General features: G+C 48.6%; 1 protein-coding gene across 1 annotated transcript in view; it reads left to right on the top strand.

Annotated features, from left to right (window-relative positions):
- Positions 1–2,218: 2,218 nt before the first annotated feature.
- The window catches only part of LOC134910678 (epoxide hydrolase 1-like), a 71,093-nt gene continuing 48,146 nt past the window's right edge, over positions 2,219–25,165 (top strand). Inside the window, exons 1-3 of the mRNA XM_063918986.1 lie at positions 2,219–2,333; positions 9,297–9,481; positions 16,880–17,060. Coding sequence (XP_063775056.1) covers positions 9,302–9,481; positions 16,880–17,060 — 361 coding nt within the window. The 5' untranslated portion in view covers positions 2,219–2,333; positions 9,297–9,301. The remainder of the gene's footprint in view (positions 2,334–9,296; positions 9,482–16,879; positions 17,061–25,165) is intronic.

The following is a 25,165-nucleotide window of genomic DNA, read 5'->3' as shown; positions in this document are numbered from 1 at the left end:
TCTGTCATGCTCCCTTTCCCTATGTCCCTGCTGTCACTTTCCCTCTTCCTGTCCCTATGTCCCTGCTGTCACTTTCCCTCTTTCTCTCTCCCTGTCCCTGCTGTCACTCTCCCTGAATTTTGTCTCCATATGGCATCATTTGAATTTTGGCTCATTCTGTGTGCTATAATGTGAATTTCGGGTCCTACCGTGTGCTATAATGTGAATTTCGGCTCATTCTGTGTGCTATAATGTGAATTTCGGCTCATTCTGTGTGCTATAATGTGAATTTCGGCTCATTCTGTGTGCTATAATGTGAATTTCGGCTCATTCTGTGTGCTATAATGTGAATTTCGGCTCATTCTGTGTGCTATAATGTGAATTTCGGCTCATTCTATGTGCTATTATTTGAATTTCGTCTCATACCGTGTGGTATACTGTGAATTTTGGCTCATTCTGTGTGCTATAATGTGAATTTCGGCTCATTCTATGTGCTATTATTTGAATTTCGTCTCATACCGTGTGGTATACTGTGAATTTTGGCTCATTCTGTGTGCTATAATGTGAATTTCGGGTCCTACCGTGTGCTATAATGTGAATTTCGGCTCATTCTGTGTGCTATAATGTGAATTTCGGCTCATTCTGTGTGCTATAATGTGAATTTCGGCTCATTCTGTGTGCTATAATGTGAATTTCGGCTCATTCTGTGTGCTATAATGTGAATTTCGGCTCATTCTGTGTGCTATAATGTGAATTTCGGCTCATTCTGTGTGCTATAATGTGAATTTCGGCTCATTCTGTGTGTGCTATAATGTGAATTTCGTCTCACTCTGTGTGCGGTATAATGTGAATTTCGTCTCACTCTATGTGCGGTAAAATGTGAATATGATTGTGCTACTGTGTGACATAATTTGAATTGGGGGGTACTGTTGTGTGGTCACACCCCGTGGGAAACCATAATCCTTTTTTGCGGCCTCCGACGCACGCTCTCATTTTATTAACTACGGTATGAGAGGGAGGGCGCAAATTTATAGTTTGCAGGGGGGCGCCGAACACCATAGCACCGGCCCTGGGCTTAATATCACTTATTTTTCACCTCCAGAGGGTACGAGCAGCGTTGAAAGTGGGTTCTCCAGCCTTCCGAGTTACTCGGCTGAACGCAGGGGGTGTCGCTGATATTGTGTGTTCAACTGCAGCGATATTGAAAACGGGCGTTAATCGTGCGGGAGCAGCTTCTTCTTCTTGGTAAATAGGCCCCATACTTACACTGGGCAGTGTTCTGAGTAGGGCCTCATTGAAAGGTGGATGCATCATCGATGTCTGATGCCAGCGGCGAATGTTTTAAGTCTGTGCACGCGTTCGATGCTTAGCGCCTGGGGCACAGAACAAATTTGGATGCATAGAGAGGTAATTTCAGTGGGTGGTCATGAGTGGTATATATAATATAGGGGGTCATTCCGAGTTGTTCGTTCGTTATATTTTTCTCGCAACGGAGCGATTAGTCGCTGATGCGCATGCGCAATGTCCGCAGTGCGACTGCGCCAAGTAAATTTGCTATGCAGTTAGGTATTTTACTCACGGCATTACAAGGTTTTTTCTTCGTTCTGGTGATCGTAATGTGATTGACAGGAAGTGGGTGTTTCTGAGCGGAAACTGGCCATTTTATGGGTGTGTGCGAAAAAACGCTGCCGTTCCTGGGAAAAACGCGGGAGTGGCTGGAGAAACGGAGGAGTGTCTGGGCGAACGCTGGGTGTGTTTGTGACGTCAAACCAGGAACGAAACTGACTGAACTGATCGCAGTTGCCGAGTAAGTCTGGAGCTACTCAGAAACTGCTAAGAAGTGTCTATTCGCAATTCTGCTAATCTTTCGTTCGCAATTTTGATAAGCTAAGATTCACTCCCAGTAGGCGGCGGCTTAGCGTGTGCAAAGCTGCTAAAAGCAGCTTGCGAGCGAACAACTCGGAATGAGGGCCATAGTTATTGTGTGTGTGTGTGTATAAGTTCACATACATGCGCAGAACGTGAGATATTGATATTTGGCGTGTGTACCCTATTGTTTGAGTGTATTTGTATTGGCTGTGTAAGGGGTTAATAGGCTCTACCCTCGCCAACGCCTGGCATTGTGTAACGTTGTGGGCAGTGACGGGGTTAAGGCTTTCCACACTCACGCCCTGGCTATAGCACCCACTCCCTCCCCTCTGATTGTGTATTGTCATTGGCAGTGTTACAGCTCAGCTTGTGCTACTCTCTGATAGCTGGAGGAATTGTGGGAGTGAGGAGGGGGCAGCACAGATATAGACTTGTCTGTAGGATTTCCAGGCCCGTCACTTCATACCAGGTGCATCTGGGCATAGGTAAGAGATCCCGGCGGTGTGTTACAGGGGAACCTGTTCTGTCATTACTTACAGGGGACAGGCCCAGTGGTGGGATAAGATCACATTGGGCCCTGAGCGATACAGAAGTGATGGTCCGCCTCCTGCATCTGTTAACCCCTGACCACAGTTTAGTAACACTTTTACATTCAATATAACATAGCATAGCACAGCCCTGTCAATGATAGCCAAATCTAGGCCTATGAACAGTCTAGACCAGGGAGCAGGAGGGCATTTGCCCCTCATGGGCCGGTACAGTTAGTGCCAGGCAGGGGAGAGAATGTGCCTTATTATAACTGCTGATGGGATAATCCCTCAGCTGGGGCTGGTACATGGTTTATGTGATTCCTCCCGAGGGCAGTTACCTGAGCCTGTAGTACTACACTGTACATAAACATAGCCAGACTTGTAGAAGGGTGAGAACGGGTGTCTCTTCCTGCCCTGCCCTTTATATGACCGTCTGCACTGGTGGCACAGCGGTCATCACTATCTCCACACACTTGTACCAGCAATACGTATCCCTAGTGCAAGAGATCTGCAAAACAGGCGCATCCCTGCGTACGCACAGGTCTGAGGTAAGCTGAACACGGCCTGTCTGCATCAGCCCCCTATATCTACAACTACAGTAAGGCCGCCCCAACGCACAGACAGGTGCTTTTATCAGCGTAGCTGAGTATAGCTGGGCTGCCCTGGTGATAAAATATTCATACATTGCGGAGAAAAGTTACTGTTTATCACTGTGATTATCCATGAAGAGAGAAGTAGTGGAAATATTGTATATTCTTATTTAGTTTTTCCAACTTTTTTGTTGTTGTTGCAGTTTTATATTTTTATTAATGGAACTGTGATCCGTAACCCCCCCCCCACCCCCCCTCACCCGGTACGGCGCAGCCCACACTCTGTGGCGCCTCAGAAAATAAAGCTAATCCTGATACAGGTAATAATGCGTAACAAACTCCTTTGCTCTTTGTCATCATTTTCAATGCTAAAACAAGAAACATCCCCCCCCCCCCCCCCTAAAAATATATTACTGCCGCCACCATTGGCCAATTGGAATGAGATGGTGAAGTTTATCGCTCAAGATGTACTTTATTTTTATTAAGTTACTTATAACATTCTGCAGCACATCGCAGAGAGTATTCCAGCCGCTCTCATCAGTCCCTGCCACACTATCTGGGGTCTATGTACTTAGCCTTGGGGCTAAATAATAGGTCAGAGTTGCCAGAGGTGCCTGAATGCCCATCTTTTTAAAGCGGCTGTCATGTACTTTGCCAACTCGGACCCTATTACATTTACCCCTTGGAGAGAGATAAGGTATCAGCCAGTCAGCTCTTAACTGCCATGTTACAGGCTGTTTTAAAAAAAAAAATGACAGACAGGAACTGATTGGCTGGCACTTTATCTCCCTCCGTGGCTTAGTAAATAGACCCCTATATTCATTATCACATGGACGGGTGCGCACATGTCACTTTCTCTGTCCAGTCCAGTTATCCTGCCAGTATGTTTTTGGCTGGTTGTACGACAAACTCCACACACATAGGATCTTGTGGGAATTGAACCCAATACCTCAGTGCTTTGGGGTAGCAGTGCTAACCATTCCACTAACCGTTCTGCCCATCTGTTCCAGCATTACTGGTGACAAGTGTTAGGCACAGGGTTACGCAGAGCACAGGTGGTTGTTATGCGCAGGGTTACACAGAACACAGGTGGTTGTTAGGCGTGGGGTCACGCAGAGCACAGGTGGTTGTTAGGCGCGGGGATACGCAGAGCACAGGTGGTTGTTAGGCGTGGAGTTACGCAGAGCACAGGTGGTTGTTAGGCGTGGGGTCACGCAGAGCACAGGTGGTTGTTAGGCGCGGGGAAACGCAGAGCACAGGTGGTTGTTAGGCACGGGGTTACGCAGAGCACAGGTGGTTGTTAGGCACGGGGTTACACAGAATACAGGTGGTTGTTAGGCGCAGGGTTACGCAGAGCACAGGTGGTTGTTAGGCACGGGGTTACACAGAATACAGGTGGTTGTTAGGCGCAGGGTTACGCAGAGCACAGGTGGTTGTTAGGCGCAAGATTACGCAGAGCACAGGTGGTTGTTAGGCACGGGGTTACGCAGAGAACAGGTGGTTGTTGGGCGCAGGGTTACGCAGAGCACAGGTGGTTGTTGGGCGCAGGGTTACGCAGAGCACAGGTGGTTGTTGGGCACGGGATTACGCAGAATTCAGTTGTTTGGGCGCACATGCCCATTGCACATGTCGCGCCCAAACAGGGTTTAACAGCGTAAAACGGCTAAAACCGTCTAATGTCCTGCTTCGGGCATCCAAACTTCCACTCGGATGCCCAAAGTGCTGACTTAGTGCACATTCTTCTCGTACCTTCAGAAGAAATGTCATCCCCGCAGCCACCTGCGTCTAAACGGAGCACCAATTGAATTGCTATATTTTGCACCCCCTAGTGGTAGCCACAGGGTAAAACAAATGAATCGGCCCCAAAGTGCTTTACATTTGCATTTAAAAACTACAAGAAACAAAATAAGCTTAACAAAAATCAAAGTATTTGGGTAGTATTTTTTGGTCCATTTTTTTTTTTTTTTTACTAAAGGGACATTAGTGAAACGCGTGAGTGACAGGTTTTGAGTTTGTTTTTGAAGGATTCTAGCGTGGGGTCCTTTGGAACTGTGCGGGGAAATGAGTTCCACAGTGTCAGAGCCGGATGGCTAAATCCTCGGCTCCCAGATGAATTCTGGAAGATTCTAGGTACTGCTAATAGCCCTCCATCTACAGATCGCAGTAAGTGAGCATTACAGTAAGGGAACAGAAGCTGCGTCGGGTACCTTGGACCCTGGTTATGTAGGGCTGTTAAAGTCGGCACGCCAATCTTGAAAACGATTCGCCATCTTACAGGCAGGCAGTGGAGGGAGTGCGTGTGGTATAATAGATAGACAGTGTCTAGTTAGGCAGTCAAAAGGTCGACGGTGAAAATGGTCGACGGTGAAAATGGTCGCCGTGAAAATGGTCGACATGAAAAAGGTAGACACCATTTTTTATATTTTTTTTATTATTATTTTGGGGGGTTTGTGTGGATAGTTTTGTCATCTGGGAACCCCCAGTTGTAGAAAGGCGTTCCTCACGGGGCTCGCGTCGCTCGCCACAAGATTTATGACCAACTCTGTGCTGTCATGGATAGAGAAGGTATGAAAAAGTCCAAAAACATGTCAAATAAAAGAAAAAAAAAACACCTGTCGTTTTTTTATGTTGACCATTTTCATGTCTACACTTTGACCCTGTCGACCTAATGTCTGTCTAACATATGGTGTCTGTCTAACTAGACACTGTCTATCATCCGGATACTGGAGGGAGTGGAGGATGGGTGTTATGTGCCAGGAACAGGGCTGGTTGGTTAGTAGCCTGGCAGCTGTGTGTTGTGCCATCTGTAAGCGGTGCAATTCTTTTGCTGGGAGACCCACGTAGAGAGCATGGCAGTAGTCCAGGCGTGATGATACAAATGCATGGATAACTTCTGGTCAGTGCTGGGTTCTGGCTGCTGTATGTTCCTCAGATGAAAGAATGAGGATCTGATTGTTGCTGATACCTGTCAGATGCCACCATCCACCAGGACGGCACCACTGCTTACCGGTCTGGTGCTGCCCAGTGGTGTCTCTGTCTCTACAGTGGTGTCCTCTCCTGTGTTTCCAGCATCCTAACATTGCCAGAGACAGGTGACTGTCAAATGCGCATGCGTGGTGACTGTCTACGCAACCCCGCAGCGTTGAGGCCTCATTACAAGCAATGGGGATCATATTGGTAGCGCCAGTCTTCACAAATACAGTTAAGCCACCGTCCCCAGAAGATCTGTCATTGTAGCAGTAATTGGCGTGAACTGATAAATGGCCCAAAGCAGTGAAAAACGTAAGTTTCTAGAGATTTTGCAGAAAATTGTCTTCTCACTGCTTCATAAATAGAGCCCATAATCTTCAATAAGAAATACGCAGAAATTGTCTTGAATATAGAGACGCAGACATGACCCTGTGAAAAAGGGAGGGTGAAATCCTTAATGGCGCTTCTAGTAAACCGATTGCTGCCTTCTTGGTCCAACGGTGGACTTATCCCAGGTAGTCCAAAAGTGGAACAGAAAGAGTTGTGGTGGTGTGGACTAGATGGCGCTATCGCTCAAGCGGTGATGGTGAATATGAGAGTGCTCCAAAAAATACTTAGCTGTGCCGTCTCTGGACGGAAAGTCAAGGGTGTTCAATGTTCAATTATTGATAGAGAGCTCAACCGTGTTCAAAAAATAGGAAAATGAAACAGAAGTATACAATGTGTAGTATTGTCGCGTGAAACAAAATGAGGCAATAACGTAGTCTACGGTTTTTGCCGATAGGTTAGTAGGCTTCACTAGGCAATGTGAATGGTCAGAGAATTGGTGATCTTTTTAAACCAACAAATTGAGACAGTGTTCTCATATAAACACACCTGACTTACAAAAAGACAGGTGTTGACATGCCCATAAAGGTATCTTTTCAATATGTGACGTGCTCTTTATCAATTGGTGGTTGAAGACCAGGATCTAAATGGTATCTGCTATTGTGAGAGAGGGGCGTACCTAACACTCACGTGAGGGACGGTCGATATCCTCATATAGCGGTTACTTTCAAGGACATCGTTCCAAAGGGGTTATCATGGTGGTTAAATATCCGATGCTGGAATACGAAGATGTTCATACTTCCACACACCTTCATCTTGACCTTCAGGGGGCTCTAGTATTTTGTCAATGTTGGAACAATCTGTTCTTATATTTTGTTGAATATACTGTTGAACTGCCAGCGTACTGTCCATCTCTTCAAAAGATTCATCAGGCCAGTTGTAAAAATCCTGAGCTTTCGTGCCAGGCCTGTTCCTCCTTAAAACTGCCGTTCCCTCCGCCAAGATGGCACGTCACATCTTGAAAAGATACCTTTATGGGCATGTCAACACCTGTCTTTTTGTAAGTCAGGTGTGTTTATATGAGAACACTGTCTCAATTTGTTGGTTTAAAAAGATCACCAATTCTGTGACCATTCACATTGCCTAGTGAAGCCTACTAGCCTATCGGCAAAAACCGTAGACTATGTTATTGCCTCATTTTGTTTCACGCGATAATACTACACATTGTATACTTCTGTTTCATTTTCCTATTTTTTGAACACGGTTAAGCTCTCTATCAAAATTTGAACATTGAACACCCTTGACTTTCCGTCCGGAGACGGCACAGCTAAGTATTTTTTTGAGCACTCTCATATTCACCATCACCGCTTGAGCGATGGCGCCATCTAGTCCACACCACCACAACTCAGACATGACCCTGTTGTCGTGTGGAATTTTCTCAATATGGAGTATGCAAAACTCTGCCCTGCTTGTTGTCGTCCAATGTTCTGACTCCGCAGCGAGAGTTTCCCGGACGCTTCCTCTTTTATTGAAACCTAACCAAACCCTGTTGTTCTCTGTTGTTTCTGGTTGTTCAGGGAAACACTTGCACTGTAGTGTTATCTTGCAGGATGGAACCGCACTAACCTCATTGTGTTGTGGAGTAGGAGTCTGTGCAGAATACGCAGATTGCTGTAACGAAGCATGGCTTGTCCGTTATTCCCCTTTGAACTTGCTGTGACATCACTGCCCTGTCTTTGTTACATAGGAGACTGCAAGCCAGTTGTCAATTATTTATGAAAGTATAGGCCTTTAATCCTTGTCTCCTAATTCCAGAATGCTGCAAGATGGAGAAGGCCCGCCACCCCCTTCCCACCTGCAGCATCAGACCTACCTGCTCTCGCTAGTGGCACATTGGGCCGATGTAATGAAGGCCGCCTCATCTGTTCCAGGCTTTATTATTTAGCCCGGTAATCCCATGGTGGGATCACTTGCTCTGTACGGGGTTTCTGTGAAGCACCTTCTTTAGCTCTTGTAATGTAATAGGATTAACATGATCACCACGTCTCCAGGTTCTGTACTGTGCCAGCTTGCAGAGCCGCCCTTCCTGAAAACAAACAACGCTGAGCGCTCTGTCAGTGCAGATCTATGTAGGGAAACGGTGTCGGTTTAGCACATACATTTTGAATAGAGCAGATTAGAAGGATTGGTAGGGTGCAGTGTACTTAGGGGGTCATTCCGAGTTGATCGCTCGCTGACGTTTTTCACAGCGCAGCGAACAGGTTACTACTGCGCTGGCGTATGCACCTCAATGCGCAGGCGCGTCGTACGGGTACAAAGCGGATTGTTGCTGGGCGATGGATTTAGCAAAGAATCCATTCGCACTGCCGATCGCAAGGAAATTGACAGGAAGAGGGCGTTTGTGGGTGTCAACTGACCGTTTTCTGGGTGTGTTTGGAAAAACGCAGGCGTGTCCAGGCGTTTGGAGGGCGGGTGTCTGACGTTAATTCCGGGACCAAAAAGACTGAAGTGATCGCAAGGGCTGAGTAAGTCCAGAGCTACTCAGCTCCTGCTCGGCTGCACAGGCGTTCGCACACTTGCAAAGCGCAAACACACTCCCCTGTGCACGGCGACTATGCGTTTGCACGGCTGCTAAAAGTAGCTAGCGAGCGATCAACTCGGAATGACCCCCATAGTTGGAGCATTCTGATTCGGAGGTGTGAAAGGGATAAAGGGACTGCCATTAGCTTGTGTTATTAGCTTGTACATTCTTTGTTACAACTTTTACTAAAAACATTGATTTAACTCTTAACTCTGTGCTTTTCAGCCATATTTTTATATCCTACTGGATGTATTTATGTTGTTACAATGTTACTCTTTGGAATGTATATATTGGTATGCTGAGCGAGGCTTAGTCTTGTATCAGAGTACAGCCGAGAATAAAGACCTGATGATATAACAACATGGCTGAAAAGGCTTAGAGGGAACAAGAAAACCCTTTTGTGAAATACGTGTCTTTTGCCTGTGCTGAATATGCTGTTATTTGTTTCAGGTATAATGCTGCTGGAGATTGCTATCGCCCTGACACTGGGGGTGCTCCTCTACAAATATCTTTTCGGAGGAGAAGAGGAGACCCTGCCTATGGGAGATGGCTGGTGGGGTGCCGGGCATAGACAAGACGATGAGAATGAGGACATCCGTCCTTTTAAAATTGAAACATCGGAGGAAGAACTAAATGTAAGGACATTTTGTGGGTGACTTATTTATTTAGTCCTATGATCTGCTGTGTCGACACTTGTTCACTTGTGGTCCAGCTTCACGGTCGCTTTGTGAATGCTTCCAGTCTGATTCTAGGCACCAGCCCTCAGCTGATATATGCCGCAGTTTGTTGCAGGTTCAGTAGAAATAATAAGATTTTAAACCTACCGGAAAATCTTTTTCTCCTAGCCCGTAGAGGATGCTGGGGACTCCGTAAGGACCATGGGGTATAGACGGCTCCGCAGGAGACATGGGCACTCTAAGACTTTAGAATGGGTGTACACTGGCTCCTCTCTCTATGCCCCTCCTCCAGACCTCAGTTAGGACTGTGCCCAGAGGAGACTGACAGTACGAGGAAAGGATTTTTGTTAATCTAAGGGCGAGATACATACCAGCCCACACCATCCACACCGTACAACATGGTATATTCTAAACCAGTTAACAGCATGAACAAAACAGCATCAGCCAACGACTGATCTTAACTGTAACATAACCCTTATGTAAGCAACAACTATATACAAGCCTTGCAGAATTTGTCCGCACTGGGACGGGCGCCCAGCATCCTCTCCGGACTAGGAGAAAAAGATTTACTGGTAGGTTTAAAATCTTATTTTCTCTTACGTCCTAGAGGATGCTGGGGACACCGTAAGGACCATGGGGTTTATACCAAAGCTCCAGACTGGGCGGGAGAGTGCGGATGACTCTGCAGCACCGATTGAGCAAACATGAGGTCCTCATCAGCCAGGGTATCAAACTTGTAGAATTTTGCAAAAGTGTTTGAACCAGTCCAAGTAGCAGCTCGGCAAAGCTGTAATGCCGAGACGCCTCGGGCAGCCGCCCAAGAAGAGCCCACCTTCCTAGTGGAATGGGCCTTTACCGAATTTTGGAACCGGCAATTCAGCCGTAGAATGAGCCTGTGGAATCGTGTTACAGATCCAGCAAGCAAAAGTCTGCTTAGACGCAGGAGCGCCAACCTTGTTGGCTGGATACAGGACAAACAGTTCTTCTGTTTTCCTAACCCAACGCTATATAAATCTTTAAGGCCCTGACTACATCAAGGGACTTGGAATCCTCCAAGGCACCCGTAACCACAGGCACCACAATAGGTTGGTTCAAATGAAATGACGAAACCACTTTAGGCAGAAAAAGAGGACGAGTCCTCAACTCTGCTCTATCCGCATGGAAAATCAGATAGGGGCTCTTGTAAGACAAAGCCGCTAATTCGGACACCCACCTTGCAGATGCCAAGGCCAATAACATGACCACTTTCCAAGTGAGAAACTTCAATTCAACTGTTTGAAGAGGTTCAAATCAGTGTGATTTAAGGAACTGTAACACCACGTTAGGGTCCCATGGTGCCACCGGAGGCACAAAAGGAGGTTGGATGTGCAGCACTCCCTTTACAAAAGTCTGGACTTCTGGGAGAGAAGCCAATTCCTTCTGAAAGAATATAGATAAGGCCGAAATCTGCACCTTAATGGAGCCTAACTTCAGGCCCATATCCACTCCTGTCTGTAGAAAATGGAGAAAACGACCCAGTTGAAAATCATCCGTAGGAGCATTCTTGGCTTCACACCAAGACACATATTTTCTCCAGATACGGTGATAGTGCTTCGCCGTTACCTCCTTCCTAGCTGTAATAAGAGTAGGGACGACTTCATCCGGAATACCTTTCCTAGCTAGGATTTGGTGATCAACCGCCATGCCGTCAAACGTAACCGCGGTAAGTCTTGGAACACACAGGGCCCCTGTAGTAACAGGTCCTCCCTGAGAGGAAGAGGCCACGGATCTTCTGAGAGCATTTCCTGAAGATCTGAATACCAAGCCCTTCGAGGCCAATCTGGAACAACGAGTATTGTCTGCACGCTTGTTCGTCTTATGATTCTCAATATCCTTGAGATGAGAGGAAGTGGAGGGAACATAGAGACCGACTGAAACACCCACGGTGTCACCAGGGCGTCCACTGCCACTGCCTGAGGGTCCCTTGACCTGGAACAATACATCCGAAGCTTTCTGTTGGGGCGTGACGCCATGATGTCTATTTGAGGAAGTCCCCAACGACTTGTCACCTCTGCAAAGACTTCTTGATGAAGTCCCCACTCTCCTGGATGGAGATCGTGTCTGCTGAGGAAGTCTGCTTCCCAGTTGTCCACTCCCGGAATGAAGACGACTGACAGAGCGCTTACATGATTTTCCGCCCAGCGAAGAATCCTGGTGGCTTCTGCCATTGCTGCTCTGCTTCCTGTCAAGCCCTGGCGGTTTACATGCGCCACGGCTGTGACGTTGTCTGACTGTATCAGAACAGGTAGGTTGCAAAGGAAATTCTCCACCTGACGGAGGACGTTGTATATGGCCCTTAATTCCAGCACATTGATGTGTAGACAAGCCTCCTGGCTCGACCATATTCCCTGAAAATTGTTTTCCTGTGTGACTGCTCCCCATCCTCGGAGGCTCACGTCCGTGGTCACAAGAACCCAATCTTGAATGCCGAACCTGCGACCCTCTAGAAGGGGAGTACTCTGGAGCCACCACAGGAGAGAGACCCTGGCCCTGGGGGACAGGGTTATCTTCCGATGTATCTGCAGATGGGACCCTGACCACTTGTCCAGAAGGTCCCACTGAAAAATCCTTGCATGGAACCTGCCGAATGGAATGTCCTCGTAGGCCACCACAATCTTTCCCAATACTCGAGTGCATTGATGAACTGACACTCTTTTTGGCTTTAACAGGTCTTTGATCATGTTCTGGAGTTCCTGGGCTTTTTCCACTGGGAGAAAAACCCCTTTGTTTTTCCGTATCCAGAATCATGCCCAAAAAAGACAGCCGAGTTGTCGGAACCAACTGCGACTTTGGTAGATTTAGAATCCAGCTGTGCTGTTGTAGTACTCTCAGGGAGAGAGACACGCTTTTTAATAACTGTTCCCTTGAACTCGCTTTTATCAGGAAATCGTCCAAGTATGTGATAATTGTCTTGGGCAAGAGCACCATCATTGCTTGCGCAAGAGCACCATCATTTCCGCCATTACCTTGGTGAAAATTCTCGGGGCCGTGGAAAGCCCAAACGGCAACGTCTGAAACTGGTAATGACAATCCTGTACAGCGAATCTCAGGTACGCCTGATGAGGAGGATATATGGGGACATGAAGGTATGCATCCTTTACGTCTAGTGACACCATAAAATCCCCCCCTTCCAGGCTGGAGATCACTGCCCGGAGAGATTCCATCTTGAATTTGAACCTCTTTAAATATAGGTTTAGGGATTTTAGATTCAGAATTGGTCAGACCGAGCCATCCGGCTTTGGGACCACAAATAGGGTTGAATAAAACCCTTTCCCCTGTTGCACTAGGGCAGGGGTGGGGAACCTTTTTTCTACCGAGGGCCATTTGGATATTTATAAAATCCTTCGGGGGCCATACAAAAATTCTCAACTTAAAAAATTACCCTGCCCCCCAGTAGGTCTGCCCCTTAGAGGTACTGTGTGTGCGTGCCGGAGGCGCGCACGCGCCAAAAAAATGGGTGTGGCCAGTTAAAATTGGATGTGATACACATATGCCCCCAATAGTGCGGTGCCAGATCCACAATTGCCCCCACAGTGCCAGGTATACAAATGCCCCCACAGTGCCAGGTATACAAATGCCCCTCACAGTGCCAGGTATACAAATGCCCCTCACAGTGCCAGGTATACAGATGCCCCCACAGTGCCAGGTATACAAATGCCCCTCACAGTGCCAGGTATACAGATGTCCCCACAGTGCCAGGTATACAGATGCCCCCACAGTGCCAGGTATACAAATGCCCCTCACAGTGCCAGTTATACAGATGCCCCCACAGCGCCAGGTATACAAATGCCCCCCACAGTGCCAGGTATACAAATGCCCCCCACAGTGCCAGGTATACAAATGCCCCCCACAGTACCAGGTATACAAATGCCCCCCACAGTGCCAGGTATACAGATGTCCCCACAGTGCCAGGTATACAAATGCCCCCCACAGTGCCAGGTATACAGATGCCCCCACAGTGCCAGGTATACAGATGCCCCCACAGTGCCAGGTATACAAATGCACCCCACAGTGCCAGGTATACAAATGCCCCCCACAGTGCCAGGTATACAGATGTCCTCACAGTGCCAGGTATACAAATGCCCCCCACAGTGCCAGGTATACAGATGTCCCCACAGTGCCAGGTATACAAATGCCCCCCACAGTGCCAGGTATACAGATGCCCCCACAGTGCCAGGTATACATATGCCCCCACAGTGCCAGGTATACAAATGCCCCCCACAGTGCCAGGTATACAGATGCCCCCACAGTGCCAGGTATACAAATGCCCCCCACAGTGCCAGGTATACAAATGCCCCCCACAGTGCCAGGTATACAAATGCCCCCCACAGTGCCAGGTATACAGATGCCCCCACAGTGCCAGATATACAGATGCCCCCACAGTGCCAGGTATACAGATGCCCTCCCCCCTCCCCTCCGTGCTGCTTACCGTGGGACACGGAGGAGGACGCGGCTGTCGGGTGGGACTGGAGCGGCGGCGTGGAGTACTTCAAACCAGCCACCGGTTCGAGAGCCAATCAGAGCTCGCGGACCGGCAGCCGCGGCTCCTGATTGGCTGCCGGTCCGCGAGCTCTGATTGGCTCACAGACCGGCGGCTGGTTTGCAGTACTACACGCCGCCGCTCCCACTCGACAGCCGCGCTCTCCTCCCTGTCTCCCTGTTCTGACAGCTGAGACACGCTGCCGCCGGACTGAGCGGCAGCGTGTCTCACTGACACAAGCTGGTGGGCCGGACCAAACGGCTTTGCGGGCCGTATATGGCCCGCGGGCCGGAGGTTCCCCACCCCTGCACTAGGGGAACCATGATAATCACTTGCTGTTGACACAGCTTTAGATTGGAAGCCAAAACTATTTTCCTCTCCGGGGAAGTAGCTGGCAAGGCCGATTTGAAAATCGGTGTGGGAGCACCTCTTTGATGGATTTGGTAGAGGCCGGGGAGGACATGTTTCCTGTGAACTAGCCGTAGCCGGTGTTCTTTTCCCTCTACCTCTGGCGAGGAAAGAAAGCCACGCCCCTTTCTGAACTTACGCGACCGAAAGGACTGCATCTGTTATTGGGGTGTTCCCTTTTGCTGTGGGGGAACGTAAGGCAAAAAAGACGACTTACCCGCGGTAGCTGTGGAAACCAGGTCCGCGAGGCCCTCCCCAAATAAAACTTCACCCTTGTAAGGTAAAGCCTCCATATGTCTCTTTGAGTCAGCATCACCAGTCCATTGACGGGTCCACAGGGACCTTCTCGCAGAACCTGCCATGGCATTAGCTCTTGAACCCAAAAGCCCAATATCTCTCGCAGCCTCTCTCATATATAGTGCTGCGTCCTTGATGTGACCTAAGGTCAACACCATACTATCTTTATCTAGGGTGTCAATGTCAGATGACAAGTTATCAGCCCAAGCTGTAATTGCGCTACCCACCCATGCCGACGCTACTGCAGGTCTAAACAGGGCTCCCGTAGTCGCATAAATTGATTTTAAGGTAGATTTCTGCCTACGATCCGCAGGATCCTATAGGGCCGCCGTATCAGGGGACGGTAGTGCTACCTTTTTGGACCAGCGCGTTAAGGCCTTGTCCAGCGTGGGTGAGGATTCCCACCGTAACCTGTCCTTTGAGGGGAAAGGATACGCCATAATAATTCTCTTGGGAACCTGTAGTCTCCCATTTTTTTTTAATAAAACGGTCAGCTCATGAGATGAGTTAGGTTACTTTTCTTCAAACATGCCGACCCTCGTGTCAGGGACAGAGGAGTCCTCTGTGATATGCAAAACATCTTTTATTTCAATAATCATATATTGAATACTTTCGCGACTCATGGGTGCAACCTTGCATCATCCTAGTCGACACTGGAGTCGGAATCCGTGTCGGTATCAGTGTCTGCTAACTGGGTAAAGGGACGTTTATGGGATCCTGAAGGGTCCTATGACACAGTAAAAGCCATGGGTTAATTCCCTGCTTGTCTTTGGATTCTGCTTTGTCCAATCTCTTATGTAATAAAGCCACATTAGCATTCAAAACATTCCACATGTCCACCCAATCAGGTGTCGGCTGTGCCAACGGAGACACCACCACCATCTGCTCTGCTACCTCCCAAGGCGAGCCTTCCGCTTCAGACATGTCGACACACACGTACTGACACCCCCACACACACTGGGATAAATAAATATGGGGACTGACCCACAATAAGGCCCTTTGGAGAGACAGACAGAGAGAGAGAGTATGCCAGCACACACCCAGCGCCACAATATACTGAAACCAAGGTCCCAGCCTGTACAGCGCTTTATATATATATATATATATATATATATATATATATATATATGTACAATTTGCACCAAATAAATGTGCCTCCCACCTCGTTTTTGCCCCGTTATTGTTCAGCAGGGGAGAGTCCGGGAGCACTTCTCTGCAGTATGCTGTGGAGAAAATGGTGCTGGTTAGTGCTGGAGGATCAAGCCCTGCCCCCTCGACGGCAGGCTTCGGTCCCGCTCAATTTCTTTATACTGGCGGGGGTTTTATACTATACTGCCTCCGCAGTATCTGAGACCTGTGCCAGTGCTGTTTTTGAGGTAATAATTGCTGCCCAGGGCGCCCCCCCTGCGCCCTGCACCCTTACAGTGCCTTCTGTGTGTGTGTGTGTTGGGAGCAATGGCGCGCAGCGTGACCGCTGCGCGGTACCTCAGTGAAGATCTGAAGTCTTCTGCCGCCTGTGAAGTCTTCTTTTCTTCTTAATACTCCCTCGGCTTCTATCTTCCGGCTCTGTGAGGAGGACGGCGCCGCGACTCCGGGACGAACAGCGAGGACGACACCTGTGTTCCGACCCTCTGGAGCTAATGGTGTCCAGTAGCCTAAGAAGCAGAGCCTATCAGTTAAGTAGGGCTGCTTCTCTCCCCTCAGTCCCACGATGCAGAGAGCCTGTTGCCAGCAGAGCTCCCTGAAAATAAAAAACCTAATAAAAGTCTTTTCAGAGAAATTCAGGTTACCTCCCCTGCAGTGCATCCAGTCTCCTCTGGGTACAGGATCTAACTGAGATCTGAAGGAGGGGCATAGAGGGAGGACCCAGTGCACACCCATTCTAAAGCCTTAAAGTGCCCATGTCTCCTGCGGAGCCGTCTATACCCCATGGTCCTTACGGAATCCCCAGCATCCTCTAGGACGTAAGAGAAAATAACTTGACAGGTCATTTACAGCTCGTATTCATCTCACCGCTTTAATTTTTTAAATTGAGAATGCCGGCTGCATGATCGGGGTTTTAAAGTGCCGGGGTGGGGTTCCACTTGGTTTCACTTCTGTAATTATGTCCTCCGCTTTTACCACTTCTGCAGGACTTATTTAGTCGGATTGACCAAACGCGTTTCTCCGAGCCGCTAGAGGGCAGCCGGTTTAACTACGGAGTCAACTCCACCCATCTCAGGAAAGTGGTGTCTTACTGGAGGAATACGTTTAACTGGGAGAAACAACTGGAAATCATTAACCAGTACCCGCATTTCAAGACCAAAATTGAAGGTACCTTTTTTGTATGCAGAATTCTGCTGTATTTATGGTCGTCCGGAAATATGACGCAAATTGTGGACAACACTGGTATTTGTGAATTACAGGTGAAACGCAGAAAACTAGAATATCGTGCAGAAGTTCATTTATTTCAGTAATTCAACTTATAAGGTGAAACTAATATATTATATAGACTCGTTACATGCAACGTGAGACATTTCAAGCCTTTATTTGATATAATTTTGATGATTGTGGCTTACAGCTTAAGATAACCCCAAATCCAAAATCTCAGAAAATGACAATATTACATAAAATCAATAAAAAAAGGATTTTAAATACAGAAATGTCGGCCCTCTGAAAAGTATAATCATGCATATGTACTCAGTACTTGGTTTGGGCCCCTTTTGCATGAATTGCTGCCTCAATGCGGCGTGGTGTGGATTCTATCAGCCTGTGGCACTGCTGAGGTGTTATGGAAGACCAGGATGCTTCAATAGCGGCCTTCAGCTCTTCTGCATTGTTCCGTCTCATGTCTCTCATCTTTCTCTTGGCAATGCTCCATGGATTCTCTATGGACAGGCAAGTTTGCTGGCCAATCGAGCACAGTAATCCCACGGTCATTGAACCAGGTTTTGGTACTTTTGGCAGTGTGGGCAGGTGCCAAGTCCTGCTGGAAAATGAAGTCAGCATCTCCATAAAGCTGGTCTGCTGAAGGAAGCATGAAGTGCTCTAAAATGTCCTGGTAGACGGCTGCGTTGACTCTGGACTTAAATAGCACAATGGACCAACACCAGCAAATGACATGGCTCCCCAAATCAACACAGACTGTGGAAACTTCACACTGGACTTCAAGCATCTTGGATTGTGTGCCTCTCCATTCTTCCTCCATACTCTGGGATCTTGGTTTCCAAATGAGATGCAAAATTTGCTCTCATCAGAAAAGAGGACTTTGGACCACTGAGCAACAGACCAGTTCTTTTTTTCTTTAGCCCAGGTAAGACGCTTCTGACGTTGTTTGTTGTTCAGGAGCAGCTTGACAAGAGATGGAGATGCTGACTTCATTTTCCAGCAGGACTTGGCACCTGCCCACACTGCCAAAAGTACCAAAACCTGGTTCAATGACCGTGGGATTACTGTGCTGGATTGGCCAGCAAACTCGTCTGACCTGAACCCCATAGAGAATCTATGGGGCATTGCCAAGAGAAAGATGAGAGACATGAGAGGAACAATGCAGAAAAGCTGAAGGCCGCTATTGAAGCATCCTGGTCTTCCATAATACCTCAGCAGTGCCACCGGCTGATAGAATCCATGCCACACCGCATTGAGGCAGTAATTCATGCAAAAGGGGCCCAAACCAAGTACTGAGTACATATGCATGATCATACTTTCTCTTACACCCTAGAGGATGCTGGGGTCCACATTAGTACCATGGGATGTAGACGGGTCCACCAGGAACCATTGGCACTTTAAGAGTTTGAGAGAGTGGGCTGGCTCCTCCCTCTATGCCCCTCCTACCAGACTCAGTTTAGAAAATGTACCCGGAGGAGCCGGTCACAGCTAGGGGAGCTCTCCAGAGTTTTCCTAGTAAAAAGTTTTGTTAGAGTTTTTTATTTTACAGGGAGGCTGCTAGCAACAGCCTCCCTGCAGCGAGGGACTGAGGGGGGGGGGGAGCAGTGTTCACCCTGCGGGGTCTGAGCCACTGTCTCCGCTGACTGGACACTGAGCTCCAGAGGGGTTGGATCGCTCCCCGCTACAGGGGATCGCTCGCCCCAGCAGCATGCCGCCACCCCCTTACAGAGCTGAAGAAGTGGCGAGTGAGACACCAACCCCCCCTAGCAAGCGGGGGGCCGGTGTGAAGATGGCGACAGCTGTGCTCCTGGGAAGGCTCAGCAGTACATGGTGCGGCGCTGTAAGGGGCGCCCTAGGCCAGCGCTTACCCCCTGCACTGGTCCAGAAGCCTGTCGAGATCTTCGGATCTCAGCCAGCACTAATTCCTCAGGCCAGTATAATCCATGAAGAGCGGGAAGACAGCGCCATTAAGGGGGCGGAGCTTCTCCTCAGAGTGGACCCAGCAGCGTTTCAGCGCCATTTTCCTGCCTGCAGGAAGGAGAATCAGGTCCCTCCACAGCAACTCCAGCTTTCTGTACACGGTACCAGGGGGTTGTAGAAGGGAGGGGAGGTTGTAATTTGACTGTGTGTCCTATTAAGGTGCACAGTCAGCGCTGATAAGGGGTCTCCCTTTGGTAAAAGCGCTGTGTGTGGGTTGGCTCCAATCTCTGTGTCTCTCTGCCATTCTTGGGGGGGAAACTCTGTCTGCCCTCACGTGTGTGTGTGTGTGTGTGTGTAATGTTTGGTGGTCTCCTTTAGCTATGTCCAGGGACACTGTGTCATATGCTGCATATGACACAGTGTCCCTGGACATAGCTAAAGGAGGATTTGTCCTCCCAGGATGATCCCATTACATGTAATCAGGATAGCACTGGTTTAGCACAGATACCAGCAAGGGAGCCAGAGTGGTTTTCCTCTATCAAATCTTGGATTTCTCAGATTTCTGACAGGGTTGCTAGTAATGAATCTGCAACCCAGGTATTGCAGACCTCTATGGCTGTATGGCCCTTGTCTGGTACCTCAGGACGCTCCGCTATATACCCCCATAAGCGTGCGCTTGTGCATGTCACACGCGATGACACGGATACCGATTCTGACACCACCGACGGTGATGGGGATGTGTCGCGGGGGTCCGCATGGGAAAACCCTGAGAAAAAATTCCAGATCCCTAAACGGGTACAGGTGGCATTTCCTTTCCCTGAGGAGGATAGAAAAAAATGGGAAAACCCGTCGATTATTGACGCATCTGTGTCCAGACTCTCAAAGAAGGTGGTTTTACCTGTTCCAGGATCTACCGCCTTAAAGGAGCCGGCTGATCGGAAAATTGATAACACACTTAAATCACTGTATACTGCCTCTGGGGCCATATTACGTCCCACTATTGCTAGTGCATGGATTGCAAAGGCAATAGTGAAGTGGTCGGCTACCTTACTTGAGGATTTGGATACGATGGATAAGGATGATGTTGCATTGTTTTTTTACGCAACATATATGATTCTGCAGGTTTTATGGCAGAATCCATGAAAGACCTGGGTTCCATGGCTGCGGGAACATCTTCCATGTCTGTTTCAGCACGTCGGGGACTGTGGCTGCGCCAGTGGTCGGCCAACGCGGAATCAGGAAAAAGTGTAGAGTCCCTACAATATAGAGTTCAGGCTCTCATTGGGGAAGCTCTAGACGCGTGGATATCCACGGCTACAGCGGGTAGGTAAGTCTCAGTTTCTTCCCTCAGCAGCACCTGCTCCGAAGAAATCCTTCTCTTCACCTGCAACACAGTCCTTTCGGCCTAACAGGCCTAGAAAGGCCAGACCGTCCAATACCTTCTTTAGGGGAGGTCGAGTTAAGTCCAAGAAACCTGCCGCTGCAGGTTCCCAGGAACAAAAGCCTGCTTCAGGTACGCCAAAGTCCTCCGCATGACGGTGGACCACACATCTGGGTATCGTCCGGACTAGATCCCTGGGTGATAGATACTGTATCCCAGGGAAACAGGCTGGAATTTCAAAGTCTCCCTCCTCATCGTTTTTTCAGATCAGGCTTACCAACTCTGCTGGCAGACAGCACTGTCCTACAAGAAGCTGTCCAAAAGTTGGTGGAGGCACAGGTCATTGGGGGTAATTCTGAGTTGACCGCAGCAGCAAGTTTGTTAGCAATTGGGCAAAACCATGGCCCTCATTCCAAGTTGTTCGCTCGTTCTTTTTCATCGCATCGCAGCGATTTTCTGCAAACTGCGCATGCGCAATGTTCGCACTGCGACTGCGCCAAGTAAATTTGCTAAGAAGTTTGGTATTTTACTCACGGCATTACAAGGTTTTTCTTAGTTCTGGTGATCGTTGTGTGATTGACAGGAAGTGGGTGTTTCTGGGCGGAAACTGGCCGTTTTATGGGAGTGTGTGAAAAAACGCTGCAGTTTCTGGGAAAAACGCGATAGTGGCTGGAGAAACGGGGGAGTGTCTGGGCGAACGCTGGGCGTGTTTGTGACGTCAAACCAGGAACGAAACTGACTGAACTGATCGCAGTGGCAGAGTAAGTGTCGAGCTACTCAGAAACTGCTTAGAAATTTCTATTCGCAATTTTGAGAATCTTTAGTTCGCAATTTTGCTAAGCTAAGATTCACTCCCAGTAGGCGGCGGTTTAGCGTGTGCAATGCTGCTAAAAGCAGCTTGCGAGCGAACAACTCGGAATGAGGGCCCATGTGCACTGCAGGGGGGGCAGATATAACCTGTGCAGAGAGAGTTAGCTTTGGATGGGTTATTTTGTTTCTGTGCAGGGTAAATACTGGCTGCTTTATTTTTACACTGCAATTTATATTTCAGTTTGCATACACCCCACCCAAATCTAACTCTCTCGGCACATGTTATATCTGCTCCTTCTGCACTGCACATGGGCCCTCATTCCGAGTTGTTCACTCGCTAGCTGCTTTTAGCAGCATTGCACACGCTAGGCCGCCGCCCTCTGGGAGTGTATCTTAGCTTAGCAGAATTGCGAACGAAAGATTAGCAGAATTGCGAATAGAAATTTCTTAGCAGTTTCTGAGTAGCTCCAGACAAACTCCTACACTGCGATCAGCTCAGCCCGTTTCGTTCCTGGTTTGACGTCACAAACACGCCCTGCGTTCGGTCAGCCACCCCCCTGTTTCTCCAGACACTCCCGCATTTTATCCTGGCACGCCTGCGTTTTTCCGCACACTCCCAGAAAACGGTCAGTTTCCGCCCAGAAACACCCACTTCCTGTCAATCATACTACAATCACTTCAACTATGAAAATTCTTCGTTCGGACGTGAGTAAATCTACTAAGTTTTGTGCTAAAATACTTAGCGTATACGCACTGCGTACCGTGCGCATGCACATTTTTGCCTTTATCGCTCTGTTGCAAAAATCAGCAACGAGCGAACAACTCTGAATGACCCCCATGGTTTTGCCCAACTGCTAACAAAGTTGTTGCTGCGATCAACTCAGAATTAGGCCCATTGTGCCAGTTCCTCCTCATTCGCAAACCACAGGATACTGGCCCTCATTCCGAGTTGTTCGCTCGCAAGCTGCTTTTAGCAGCTTTGCACACGCTAAGCCGCCGCCCTCTGGGAGTGTATCTTAGCATAGTAGATTTGCGAACGAAAGATTAGCAGAATTGCGAATAGACACTTCTTAGCAGTTTCTGAGTAGCTCCAGACTTACTCGGCAACTGCGATCAGTTCAGTCAGTTTCGTTCCTGGTTTGACGTCACAAAACTCCCAGCGTTCGGCCAGACACTCCTCCATTTCTCCAGCCACTCCCACGTTTTTCCCAGAAACGGTAGCGTTTTTTCGCATACACCCATAAAACGGCCAGTTTCCGCCCAGAAACACCCACTTCCTGTCAATCACACTACGATCACCAGAACGAAGAAAAAACCTTGTAATGCCGTGAGTAAAATACCTAACTGCATAGCAAATTTACTTGGCGCAGTCGCACTGCGGACTTTGCGCATGCGCATTAGCGACTAAACGTTCCGTTGCGAGAAAAATATAATGAGCAAACAACTCGGAATGACCCCCACTATTCTAACCTTTTCGTGGTACCGAAACCAGATGGTTCGGTCAGGCCCATTCTCAACCTAAAATCATTGAACCCCTTTCTAAAGGAGTTCAAGTTCAAGAGGGAGTCTCTCTAGCTGGTGATATCAGGTCTGGAAGAAGGGGAATTCCTGGTATCCCTGGATATCAAGGATGAGTACCTCCACATTCCGATATGGCTGCCGCATCAGGCTTATCTCCGTTTCGCATTGCTGGACTGTCATTTCCAGTTCCAGGCCCTGCCATTCGGCCTCTCCACAACACCAAGGGTGTTTACCAAGGTGATGGCAGAGATTATGGTTCTCCTCCGCAAACAAGGGGTGAACATCATTCCATATCTGGCCGATCTGCTGATAAAGGCATCATCCAAGGAGAAGCTGCTGCAGTCCATTGTTCTCACAACACGACTCCTGAAGAGTCATGGTTGGATTCTGAACCTTCCAAAGTCACATTTGGAACCAACCCAGAGGTTGTCCTTTTTGGGAATGATCCTGGACACGGAAGTGCAGAAGGTGTTTGTTCCACAGGAAAAGGCGTTGGTGATACAGACTATGGTCCGGGATGTCCTGAAGCCAGCCCGGGTGTCTGTTCATCAATGCATTCGCCTGTTGGGAAAGATGGTGGCCTCTTACAAAGCTCTCCAGTACGGGAGGTTCCATGCTCGGACCTTCCAACTGGATCTTCTGGATAAGTTATCGGGATCTCACCTCCACATGCACAAGAGAATTCGTCTATCGCCGAAGGCCAGGATTTCGCTCCTCTGGTGGTTGCAATTATCTTGCCTTCTGGAGGGCCGAAGGTTCGGGATTCAGGATTGTGTCCTAACCACGGATGCGAGCCTTCGGGGCTGGGGAGCAGTCACTCAAGGAGTAACTTTCCAAGGACGGTAGTCAAGCCTGGAAGCAGGCCTGCCCATCAACATCCTGGAACTAAGAGCCGTCTACAACGGTCTTCTTCAGGCGGCCCCTCTTCTAAATAATCGGCCCATTCAAGTGCAGTCGGACAGCGTAACAGTGGCTTACATAAACCGACAGGGCGAAACGAAGAGTAGAGCGGCAATGTCAGAGGTGACAAGAATACTCCTCTGGACCGAAAAACATGCGTTGGCGCCATCAGCCATCTTCATTCCGGGAGTAGACAACTGGGAAGCAGACTTCCTCAGCAGACACAATCTCCATCCAGGGGAGTGGGGTCTCCATCCGGAGGTATTCAAGGAAATTACAGACCTTTGGGGATTACCCCAAATAGACATGATGGTCTCTCATCTCAACAAGAAGCTTCAGCGTTATTGTTCCAGGTTGAGGGACCCACAAACAGTGGACGCCCTGGTGTCTCCGTGGGTGTTCCAGTCAGTGTACGTGTTTCCACCACTCCCACTCATCCCAAGAATCCTAAAACTCATAAGGAGAACAAGGGTTCAAGCGATCCTCATTGCTCCAGACTGGCCGAGAAGGGCTTGGTACGCGGACCTTCTGAATCTACTGCAAGAAGAACCGAGGCCTCTTCCTCTTCGGGAGGACCTGCTGTAGCAGGTGCCGTTCGTCTATCAAGACTTACCTCGGCTACGTTTCACGGCATGGAAGTTGAGCACCTGATTCTTGCTCGGAAGGGCATTCCGAAGAAGGTCATTCCTACCCTGATACAGGCTAGGAAAGGGGTAATGTCTAAACATTACCATCGTATTTGGAAGAAATATGTCTCTTGGTATGAATCCAAGAAGTTTCCTACGGTGGAGTTTCAACTCGGACGTTTTCTCCTCTTCCTGCAGGCAGGTGTGGATGTGGGCCTGAGGTTGCGATCTGTGAAGGTACAGATTTCGGCCCTATCTATTTTCTACCAGAAACAATTGGCTGCCCTCCCTGAGGTTCAGACTTTTTTTGAAGGGAGTTCTGCACATCCAACCTCCCTTTGTACCACCTACGGCGCCTTGGGACCTTAACGTGGTGTTGCAGTTACTCCAGTCGGATTGGTTTGAGCCTCTACAGGAGGTTGAGGTCAAATTTCTTACATGGATGGTGGTCACGTTGTTGGCCTTAGCTTCTGCTAGACGCGTGTCCGAATTGGGGGCTTTATCCTGTAAAAGCCCTTACTTGAAGGTGGGGTCTTCCTGGGCGGCTGCTCGGGGTGTCTCGGCAGTGCAACTTTGCCGAGCTGCAACTTGGTCTGGGTCGAACACGTTAGCAAAGTTTTATAAGTTTGATACTTTGGACTCTGATGATCTGAAATTCAGTCAATCAGTTCTGCAGGAGCCTCCATGCTCTCCCTCCTGTTCTGGGAGCTTTGGTACATCCCCATGGTACTAATGTGGACCCCAGCATCCTCTAGGATGTAAGAGAAAATAGGATTTTGGTTACCTACCGGTAAATCCTTTTCTCGTAGTCCGTAGAGGATGCTGGGCGCTCGCCCAGCGCTTCGTTATCCTGCAGTGGTTATCTGGTTCAGTACGACTTTGTTCTTAGTTGA

This window comes from Pseudophryne corroboree, chromosome 4 (genome assembly GCF_028390025.1).
Source record: "Pseudophryne corroboree isolate aPseCor3 chromosome 4, aPseCor3.hap2, whole genome shotgun sequence".
In the NCBI taxonomy this organism is placed as follows: domain Eukaryota; kingdom Metazoa; phylum Chordata; class Amphibia; order Anura; family Myobatrachidae; genus Pseudophryne; species Pseudophryne corroboree.
The sequence above is the reverse complement of the archived record's forward strand: the minus strand, read 5'-3'. Positions and strand labels throughout refer to the sequence as shown.